This window comes from Mobula hypostoma, chromosome 8 (genome assembly GCF_963921235.1).
Source record: "Mobula hypostoma chromosome 8, sMobHyp1.1, whole genome shotgun sequence".
NCBI classification, from domain to species: Eukaryota; Metazoa; Chordata; class Chondrichthyes; order Myliobatiformes; family Myliobatidae; genus Mobula; species Mobula hypostoma.
Window position 1 is genome coordinate 135,811,484 of NC_086104.1, and position 12,160 is coordinate 135,823,643.

General features: G+C 38.6%; 1 protein-coding gene across 1 annotated transcript in view; it reads right to left on the reverse strand.

Moving 5' to 3' along the window:
- Positions 1-5,803: 5,803 nt before the first annotated feature.
- LOC134351217 (scavenger receptor cysteine-rich type 1 protein M130-like) overlaps positions 5,804-12,160 on the reverse strand; it is a 46,014-nt gene continuing 39,657 nt past the window's right edge. The window contains exons 12-13 of the mRNA XM_063057324.1: positions 7,068-7,178; positions 5,804-5,853 (exon numbers count right to left, since the gene is read on the reverse strand). Of these exons, the coding sequence (XP_062913394.1) occupies positions 5,804-5,853; positions 7,068-7,178 (161 nt within the window). The remainder of the gene's footprint in view (positions 5,854-7,067; positions 7,179-12,160) is intronic.

Genomic DNA, 12,160 nt, shown 5'->3' on the forward strand with positions numbered 1-12,160 from the left:
CAAGTGATTCTTGAAAGATAACCCCTAATGCATTTGTTGTGATTCAGCTCACATCATTTTCAGGTCACCAGGATGTTGTCTAGCTGGATCAGGTCATGTATCCACCTTAATACCTTTCAGGTTGCCAGGCACTTTTTTTTTTCGTTTGTGGTAGCAATAGCATTTATTCCTGCTCCCCGATACTCACGGACCTCTGGCACGCAGCTAGTGTCTTCCACAGTAATGACTGAATCAACATACTTATTCTGTTCATCTGTCATCTATTTTTGTCACTTATTATTATCAAACAAGCATATGTTTTCCAGTGGCCCGATATACAGTCTCACCACTATTTTAATCTTTATATAACCGGGAAAAAAATCAGTACCTTTTCTTCTGTACATTAGCGATTAGTTTGACCTCACATTTATTTTCCCTTATAGATTTTACTTACCTTCAGTTTTTTTTCCCCCAATCATCCAACTCCCTACTCACTGTTGCTCCATTATATGTCATGTCCTTTGTTTTATAAGTGGCCCCTAACTTGCCTTCAGCCAGGGTGGTTACACCTGTGTTTGGCAACTATTTTTTTTCTGTAGGACATATCTATCCTGCCCCTTGTGAACTAATCCCAGAAATTTCAGCCACATCTGTTCTGCCAGTATTCCCGCCTGTATCGCTTTGCAATTCACCTGGGCAAGCACTGCTCTCATGTTTCTTTAATTCCCTTTGTCCCATTGCGATACTAATACATGTGCCTTCTGCATTATTCTCTCAAACTGCAGCATGAATTCAACCATATTATGATCACTGCTCCATAAGGTATCTTTACTTTATGGTCCCATATATGATTTGGGTTCTTAAAGAACAGCCAATCTAAAATCGCCTTTCCACGAGAAGGTTCAAACACAAGGTGCACCAAAAGGTCATCTCATAAGCATTCAATAAATTCTCTTCCTTGCGATCCGACATCAACCTGATTTTCCCAATTACAACCGCCTACTGAAGTTCCCCATTACAATTGTGACACTACCTGATAACATGCCCTTTCGAGCTCCATTTGCAATCTCAACCCCTCATTTTTTGGATCTGTTTGTAATCCTATATAGGATTCCCGTAAGGTATATTGTCCCTTGCTGATTCTGGGCAGAGAAAAACCATCAACAATTCGGTGAATGACCTCCTTCATACTCTTCCGCGTAATGCTCCAAGTTTCCATTTAACACTGGTTAATAGACTTAGATTTGAATTCACAAAGCATTAGCAATTTTACTATTGACATAGAATTAGGGGCCATGTTCGTTGTGAAGCACGTTATTGTTATGAAGTATGACAACGTCATTATCCATTTTTGAGATTTTGATTCGCAAATTGTTTTCAATTTAGCTAAATGCTAGCCAATGCATATTGAACATTAATAGCATGATGAACACTAATGAAAGTTAGAGGACAGGGGGACTGCCAGTACAACTACACAGTTCACTAAAAGCGGATGAACAAGCAGACAACGTAGTGAAGAAAGCAGTTAGCGTGCTTGCCTTCATCGAATTTATGTGCTGAGTTATTATTTTCAATTTATGTAAGTCGTTGGTGAGATTGAACATAAGTTTACTTTTGTTCTACCCAATTAAAGGAAGACCTTGTCAACACGTTCCACACAACACATTAAAAATTGGTTAGGTCATTGTAAATAAACCGCTTGTCTGCTGATTGCCATTTCTATCTAAGTTTAAAAGTTTCCGAATTTTGAAAAACTTTCTTTGCTTTACTCTATTCGATTATACTCTTCAGTTAATAAATCAAATCAAAAGTATGTGATATTTTTCTATTTTCTTTCTAAATATTCCTAAACATTTCGAAAATCCGTGCAGCACAATTTCCAGTTCATAAAAAAAAACTTTCTGTTCAGAGCAATGGTTGGTCCATGCATCTTAATATTAAAAACATAGAGGGGAATTTGGAATTAAGGATACCTCCTCACGTGTACAAGGCCATTGTCATCATATGTATAAGTCGTTTAATTGTCACTTTGTGTACTTTTCTTTTTTTTTCTTTTCAAGAGGTGAACAATACGTTTTCTTTGTTTTTACTGATTATCCTTTGATTTCCTTAATACCACAATACTGTCTGTTTACACGTTACACATTATGTCCAGTCAAAAATACCACATTCACATGGCTACACTGTTGTCCACATGATAATCCAATTACACCAGCATTGGGAGGCAGGACTCTTTAAAAATACAAAGTTCCATTTTTTCAGGTACTGCCATCTAGCAAGTTATATCTACTCCGACATATTGTCCGATTGAAGTGTCGTCAGGAAGACACTTTGGGATACGTCACCTCAGTTTTATTTGTTATACACGTGCTATGGAAATGGTTAGCTCAACTCCATACTTAAAGTTCTTATTTGGGCCAAAGCGAACTTCAATGGCATTAGGCAGGAACTTGAAAAGTTGAGAAAAGTAGGATGATTTTCGCAAAGTAAGGTCTACAAGTCTTTCAGAGGTGCGTATCAATAGTTTCTTGTCAGCATGCCACTATTGGAATGAAGAGCAAGGCCACCAGGAGAAAGGAAGCTGGATAGCAAAGGATAGTGACACTCTGGTCAGAGAAAAATGAAATAAGTCTTCAGCAGCTGGATCAAGTGAATCCAGTGAAGAGGATACAAATTGCCAGAGGATATTGGATAAAGAAAAACAAAGACGAACATTTGGCACAAAAGTATCGAGGCAAGTAAGTAAAATTGAGGTAGACTCGGTTAGCAACATACGAGAAGCAGCATTTCTTAATTTCCAGAATGTTTGTATTTGTTTGTTTGTTGTTTTTTTTTTATTGTGGAGACTTGGATAATACGGAAATTTCACAATAAGTGACGCTTCTGTGTTTCACTATGTTAAAATTAATAAAAAAGAAAAGATGAGTAAATCTCAGGACTCAATAATGATTATCCTCCAAAACTGTGAACACTTAGGGACAATTTGAAAGTGCCGCGTTGAGATGTATGCGTTGTCGCTGATGAGCAATAAAATGCCGGAAACTGGAAGGTGGCAAGGGAAGAACTCGCAACAACAGACATTCCGATGGCTGTCTATGGTGTGTAAGTTACTGGAGAGAATACTGAGGGATAAGATGTCAATGTTTCAAAATTGCAAAGTTCATTTATTATAAAATAATGTATAAATTATAAAAGCTTGAGACTTATTTCCTAACAGGCGAGTACAAAGTAAGAAACACGAATAAAAACAATTTAATAAAGACCAACCCAGATGCGTAGGGAAAGGGGAAAAAACAGGCAAAGAATAGTCGCGAGCAAAGGCATTCCAATCTTAAATGAGCCCTTAGATAAAAAAAAAAATCCCGGGCAAGTTCACTATAAGCGCAAAATCTCATTCTGTAAAGTGTGTCGTTCAGTAACGTAACAGACAAATCGTTGTGGTTGCGAGTTCATGTCTTACTAGATGATGAATAAATAGACTCGAATATATCGCTTTAATAACTTTCTAACTGTCAGCCGCTCTGGAAGGTTAACTCGCAAGGAAGCCAGGGAGTGTTGATTAATTGGATATATATATATTTTTTTTTCTTGATGGCAGTAATTCGGTATTCCAGATTATGGAAAGTTGTTTCTTGGTTTGGATGGTCTGTTGATTTTCTGCTGATGAGCCTTAGGGGTCTAAGTTGAAACATTTTCCCCATTAAAATCAACATTTTTTTAATAACAAGTTGAAGTTCCATTCAGTAAGTTTTCAGATTACTCAATTTTTTAATGGAGTGCGAAGGAGATTATGAATATTAGAGGAGGGCCCTAATGACTCGACAAAAAAATGCGGAAGTTTATAAACTCTGCGAACTCCTTCATGGGCTCATGTGCTCCTCCACCCACGAGGCCATCTACAAAGCGCAGTGTTCATGAAGGCAGCATCTGCGATTAAAGATATGCATTTCACTCATTACTATCATCAGGGAGAAGGTACAGGAAGTTGAAGACACACAGTCAACGTTATCGTAGCAGCTATTGTCTCCCCGATATCTGATTTCCAATCAGATTAGTTTAACCTTAAACACGACCTCACGTTTTTGCTCTTTTTTTAATTACTTGTTTATTTTAGTATATATTTATAACCGTTTTCAAGACATGTGTAAACCTGTATCCAATACTGAGAAACTTTATGTTTCACAATGTAAGCAAAGAAAGAATTGTGCCGACGGTTTATTCTGTCCCTTTAATCCTCTCAGTGTAGCGTGATTTCCCCGCTTACGATGTTTGTCTGTATCTTGCAATACAAATGACGTTTTGTTTCAAGTAATCATACGAAGTAACGAGCAATCGTAACATCTTGCCCGCAAATAGAAACGCATTTATGGACATGATGATGAAAATGTGTAATCTTCTTGACAGTCAAAGCTCGAATCGGAGCACGGCCACGAATTTCCACTTTATATATCTTGTTTAAACTCTGAAATTGTCAACAAACGCTTCGGCATCGTTTCTTTTTTTTTGTTGTTGAGCCACAAATGGAAATAAAGCACCTTGATACAGAATCCCATCGAAAATATTTATTGTTTTATTGATATGTATTCAATGATGCAAGAATGAAACAGTTCACGCCCCTACCAAAGCAAATCAAATCGTAGTGATATCACTGTTTAACAATTTAAGCAGACTTCCACACTGCGCCCCTGCCCAGGGGTAGTTTGAGCATCAGCGAAAGTATTAAAACAAAACGAACATGCGCTGAGATAAAATATTAATCAATTAAAACTTCTTCATGACATCACTTCCATATGTACTTTACGTATTCTACCCTCACTGACTACTAAGCAGCATAACAATTACATTCCTTAAGTTATAGAAAGAAAATTAATATGCAGTTTCTATACACATAAATATGTCTTTCAGAAACAATACAGCGCATAAAACAAAACAAACATGCAAAACTTTCTTTCCAGACAGATTAAATGAAAATGCAACAATGTGTGATACAATATATTTCTCATAATTCAATACATTCATTTGAAGAAGTGGTTGTGCACTTCTCGTTAGTTGTACTTGAGAGACAATACAAGTTTTTTTTTTGCTGGATAATAGGGACTAGAATTCAATATCAAAATTGCTGAGAATATTATTGAATTGATAAATTTATGTTTCATAGTTTATTGTGTGTAATATGATACTATATTACACCCTTAATATTAAGTATAATATCACAGAATGCATTGTGTTAGTCTCTCTGAAAAATATTACAATCACCACGAAGGAATGCAAATCAAGAAAAAAAAAACTAAATTTAACTTCAACACAAATATATGGAAATTTTTTCTCTCGATAATGTTAGTTCCATTCATTGTCGCTGATATCTGAACACAGTACACTGGTCCGGAATTTAAAATAATTCTCCAAACTTCACATCACAGCTGATGGGATAGAGACAGTGGAAGTAAGTGAAGGAACAGCTTTCTTACTGTTTTCATGGCCACGGTGTATATTATGGGAATAAACGGTATACAGATTCAAGTGCAGAAAGACTTGGAACTCTGCATGTGTTATAGTTCAGTTTGTCATTGGCATCAGTTGAATAGAGATCTGAGAAAGTAGGACGCATGTGAATCTGCTGCCTCGATTCTGAGAGTGTAAAAACGAATGATTCAATTTGAAAGAAAAAATTACAGATTCGCACTGACAAAGAAAATCTATTTAGTGATGAACATCCTCCTTTGAATAATAATCAGTACGGCTCTAATGCAGTTCGTTTCAATGAAAATGTCCGTTGTTGTCGACAGGTGATCTGAAGTATATTCGACATTTTCGCAGTTGGGAACTACTCATTGGACGCCCACCCGGACACGATGTCATTTTGGAAACACTGTTCTAAGCATACAAGAAAAAATGCGTAGTAAAGCAGAATACGATATTTTTGTTTTATCTGAATATATTTCTGGTAATTGCGGGTATTGATGCGACTGAATGTTCAGAGCAATGTCGGCAACTTTGGTTATTAGAATATCACTGGATTTACGTTGTTCACGTTTGCAGAGCGCAAGGAATTCGTTTTTTTTTCACAATGCCATTGGAGTCGCCAGGAACCATATATAGGAACAAATATAAATACAAACGATATTCCCGACAATAGCGATGTGCAGCAAACGTCATGAAACTCTGAAATACCCAGTTACTCTTGAAGCCTTCGAATTCATATCACATTAAGGCCTGCTATTCAAAGTGAGCAGAAACTTTATACAATGAAAGATTTATCTGCAGAAGATAGACCTATTTCAATTTGATCACAGGATTCTGGTAACGCAAATCATGAAAAAGAAAACAAGAAATTACATTGTCACATCATGACGAGAATGGCAAGCATATTTTTTGTCAGGTCATGATGACAGATAGAAAGAAGCTTGCATATTGGTTTTCCTCTGGAGCCGTATGTCGTTGATTCCCACTTTGCTAAACCTAGTGATTCTCACAGCTACCTGCACAATTCGTCTCAGTCCCTGTCACTTGTGAAAATGCTACTCCTTCTCCCATTTCCTCCGCTCTTGCCGCATCTGTCCTCGGGATGAGAGTTTTCAATACAGAGGTACTCAGATATCCTCCTTTTTGAAAAAAAGGGGGCTTGGCTTCCTCTACCACTAACACTGCCCTCAACTGCACCTAGCTCAGGTCTGCCCTCACTCCGTCATCTCACCGCCACGCCATGTACGGATCATCTTGCCCCAACTCTGAGTTGCACCTACCACCTACCACTAGACACATATTCCTCCAATACCCCCACCTTCCTAATTGAACATCATATTTCTTTCCAGTCCCAATGAAGGCTCAGCCCCAAAGGTTTAGTGTTTATTCATTACCAACAAGCTAGGCGATCTTCAGAGATCCATCAGCATTTTGGGTGTCGTTTTTGGTTTCCAGCATGTGCACATTTTCTTCTGTTTCGTTGTTTCTATATCAATTTCTGTATTAACTATGCATGACTGCAAGTAAATAGATTGCAGGCTGTATATGTTGACATATATGTATGCTGAGTTAAGAATACTTTGAGCTTTGAACTAAAGATAGAAAAAAAAAGAATGGGTACCAACCACAAATACTGGAAGAATTTTCTTCAGGACCTTCTGCTGCTTGACACGACCCCTTAAGATTATCGCTAGTGTAATATTCGATTTGATGGATGGAATCGATGGATCCAGTGTCTGAAGGTTAATTGAAAATATAGCTGTTGGAGCTATTTGTTTGTTTGTTTGTTTTTATTTTTGTAAAGGAATTTATCAAACCATCATCACCTTACTGATCGTTATATATGTACAACATAAGTCATCATGGCTAAACACATGTCAATGAAACGATAGACTCACTCAAGAGGAATATATGGCACAGTGAACTGCATGTCAACAATGTATATGTGTACGACAAATCAGTTATATTATTATTCTTATTTCTGGTGTTTTGGACAGATGAGAATTACACGGGGTAGGGAAGTAGTGGTCCGCTTTCATGTCACCACATTTTTTTTTTCACGAGGACACCGTTACTGATAATTTTTGGAGTTAAGTCGATGCATTAAGCAATAAATAAATTAATTAAATTGCTTGAAAATATCATATGGCCAGATAGAAAATATGAGGAAGATGAACCACTTATTGAGAATATTAAGACATTTTCATAGGGAAGAAGGACACTATCGTGGCTGACAAATGAAGTCAGAGCCAAAGTAAAAGCAAAAGAGATAACATGCAAGAAAGACAAAGCTCGTGGGGAGATAGAGGATTGGAGAACTTTTTAAAAAAACTTGCAGATGGAAACTAAGAATGTCATTCGGAAGGAGAAGATAAATTATGAGAGGAAGCTGGCGACTAATATCAAATAAGACACTAAAAACTTTGTTTTTAAGTATATAAAGGTAAAAGAGAGTCCTTGCTAGATGTAGGACCAACACAACATGACACTGGAGATATTGTAATGACAGATTCAGAGATGGCAGAGGAACTGAGTGCGTATTTTGCACCAGTCTTCACAGTGGAAGACGTCTGCAGTATGGTGTCAAGGAAATGAAGTTTGTGAAGTGAAAATTACGACTGAGAGTTGTTCAGGAAGCTCAACGGTCTGGAGTGAATAAAGCTCCTATAACTGATGGAATTCATCCTCGGGTTCTGAAGGAAGTAGCTGGAGAAATTGCCGAGGCAGGAGAAAGGACACTATAGACCTGTCAGCCTAACATCAGTGGTTGGGAAGTTGTTGGAATCGATCGTTAGGAAAGAGATTACAGAGTACTAGGAGGCACATGACAAGATAGGACAAAACGACCATGGTTTCCTGAAGGAAATATCCTGCCTGACAAAGTTATAGCATTTCTTTGAGGAAATTAGAAGCAGGATAGAGAAATGAGATGCAGTAGACGTGGTGTACTTAGATTTTCAGTAGGCCTTTGACAAGGTGACGCACATGCGGCTGCTCAGCAAGATAAGGGCTTATGGAGTTACAGGGAAGTTACTAGCGTGGGTGGATTATGGGCTGGTCGTCAGAAAACAGTCCGAGTGAAGAAGGCATCCTATTCTGCCTGCTTCCCAGTTACCAGTAGATTTCCATAGGGCTGGGACTGCTATTTTTTTACGATGTATGTCGGTGATTTGGACTACGGTATTAATGGATTTGTGGCTCAATTTGCCGATGATACAAAGATAGGTGGAGGAGCCGGTAGTGCTGAGGAAATGGAGAGCTTGTAGAAAGACTTAGACAATTTTGTAGAATGGGCAAAGAAGTGGCAAATGAAATACAATGTTGAAAAGTGTATGGTCATGCACTTTGGTAGAAGTAATAAACGGGAAGACTATTATTTCGATGGGGAAAATTCAAAATGCAGGGAGGCAAAGGGACTGGACAGTCCTTATGCAAAATACCCCAAAGGGTCACGTCCTGATTCAGTCGGTTGTGAAGAAGGCGAATGCAATGTTCTGCAGTCATTTCTAGAGGTATACAATATAAGGGCATGGATGTGATGCTGAGGCCGTATAAGGCACTTTCGAGATCATACTTGGAGTATTACGCACTGATTCAGGGTCCTTATTTTATAAAGGCTATAGGGACATTGGAGTGGTTTGAGACAAGATTCACGAGAAGGATTCCAGAAATGAAAGAGTTACTGTATGTGGAACGTCCGGCAGGGCATAGGCTGTATATTCGGTGGAGTTCAGGGGAATGAGGAGGGATCTCACAGAAACATTCCGAACGTTAAAAAGGCCTGATCAGATTAGATATGGCAAAGTAATTTCTCATGCTAGAGGATTCTACGTGAAGAGGGCACCACTTCAGTTTTGAAGGACGTCCTTTTAGAACAGAGATGCGAATACATTAATTTAGTCAGTGGGTGGTAAGTCTGTGGAATGTGTTGCCAGGAGCGATTACGGAGGCCAAGTCATTGGGTGTCTTTAAGGCAGAGATAGATAGGTACTTGATTAGCGTGGGGTGAAAACATGGCATGGGGTGATAAAGGGCTGTGGGGATTACTGGAACAATTGGATTAGCCCATGATTGAATGGCGAGGGAGACTCGATGAGCTGGATGGCCTACTGCTGCTCCTATATCTTATGGTCTTTTGACTTAAATTTGCACGTCTAGTTTCCATACATAACCATATAACCATTACAGCACGGAAATAGTCCATCTCGGCCCTTCTAGTCTGTGCCGAAGTCTTACCCTCACCTAGTCCCACATACCTGCATTCAGCCCATAACCCTCCATTCCTTTCCTGTCCATATAGCTGTCCAATTTAACTTTAAACGACAACATCAAACCTACCTCAACCACTTCTGCTGGAAGCTCGTTCCACGCCGCTACCACTCTCTGAGTAAAGAAGTCCCCCCTCATGTCACACCTCAACTTTTGCCCTTTAAATCTCAACTAATGTCCTCTTTTTTGAATCTCCCCCACTCTTAATGGATACAGCCTATCCACGTCAACTCCACCTATCCCCCTCATAATTTTAAATACCTTTCTCAAGTCCGCCCCCAACCTTCTACGTTCCAGAGAGTAAAGGCCCAACTTGTTCAACATTTCTCTTTAACTCAGGTGAGGAAACCCAGGTAACATTCTAGTAAATCTTCTGTGTACTCTCTCTAATTTGTTGACATCTTTCCTATAAATTGGTGACCAAAACTGTACACAATACTCCAAATTTGGCAGCACCAATGCCTTGTACAATTTCATCATTACATCCCAACTCCCATACTCAGTGCTCTGATTTATAAAGGCCAGCATACAAAAAGCTTTCTTAACCACCCTATCCACATGAGATTCCATCTTCAGGAAACTATGCACCATTATTCCTAGATCCCTCTATTCTACTGCATTCGTCAATGCCCTACCATTTACCATGCATGCCTTATTTTGATTAGTCCTACGAAAATAAGCCACTTCACATTTATTAGCATTAGACTTCATCTGCCATATTTCAGCCCACTCTTCTAACTGGCCTAAATCTCTCTGCAAGCTTGGAAAACCTACTTCATTATCGACAACTCCACCTATCTTAGTATCAGCTGCATACTTACTCATCCAATTAATCACCCCATCATCCACATCATTAATGTATATGATAAAAAAAATGGACCCAGTACAAATCCTTGAGGCACACCACCAGTCTCACTGGCCTCCAATCTGGCAAACAGTTATCCACCACCACTCTCTGGCGTCTCCCATCTAGCCACTGCTGAATCCATTTCACTACTTCAATATTAATACCTAACGATTGACCTTCCTAACCAACCTTCCGCTTGAGACCTTGTCAAAGGCCTGACTGAAGTCCATATAGACAACATCGACCGCTTTACCCTCGTGAACTTCCCTAGTAATCTCTTCAAAAACTTCAATAAGATTTGTCAAACATGACCTTGCACGCACAGATCTATGTTGACACTTCCTAACAAGACACTGTCTATCCAGATAATTATATGTACCATCTCTAAGAATACTTTCCATTAATTTACCCACCACTGACGTCAAACTTACAGGCCGATAATTGCTAGGTTTCTTCTTAGAACCATTTTTAAACAATGGAAAAATATGACCAATATTCAACCCTCTGGCACCATACCCATTTCTAATGACATTTGAGATATTTCTGTCAGGGCCCCTGCTATTTCCGCACTAACTTCCCTCAAAGTCCTAAGGCATATTCTGCCAGGACCCGGAGACTTATCCACTTTTATATTCCTTAAAAGCTCCAGTACTTCCTCTTCTTTAATCATTATAATTTCCATAACTCCGCTACCTGTTTCACTTATCTGGCACAATTCAATATCCTTCTCCTTAGTGAATACAGAAGAAAAGAAATATTTCAGAACCTCCCCAATCTATTTTTTTTTTTTTTTGCTACTCACATAGTTGTCCACACTGATTCTCTAAGGGACCAATTTTATCCCTCAGTATCATTTTGATATTAATACAACGGTAGAAACCCTTGGGATTTATTTTCACGTTACTTGCCAAAGCAACCTCTTATCTTCTTTTAGCTTTTCTAATTTATTTCTTAAGATTTATTTTACATTCTTTATATTCCTCCAGCACCTCATTTACTCTTTGCTGCTTATATTTATTGTAGATATCTCTCTTTTTTTTCCGAACCGTGTGTCCAATATCCCTTGAAAACCATGGCACTCTCGAATTTTTAACCTTGCCTTTCATCCTACCAGGAATGTAAATATTCTGTACTCTCAAAATTTAACCTTTAAATGACATCCATTACTCTATTACATTCTTCCCATAAAACAAATTATCCCAATCCACTCCTCCTAAATCCTTTCGCATCTCCTCAAAGTTAGCCTTTCTCCAATCAAAAATCACAACCCTGGGTCCAGTCCTATCCTTCTGCATAATTATATTGAAACTAATAGCACTGTGATCACTGGACAAAGTGTGCTCCGCAACAAAAACCTCCGTGATCTGTCCTATCTCAATTCCTAACAGGAGATCCAACACTGCCCCTTCTCTGGTTGGTACCTCTATGTATTGCTGCAAAAACCTCTCCTTCACACATTTTACAAGTTCCAAACTATCCAGCCCTTTTACAAGTATGGACTTCCCAGTCTATGTGTGGGAAATTATCATCTCCCACAATCACAACTTTGTGCTTACCACAAGTATCTGATATCTGCTTACATATTTGCTCCTCCATTTATCC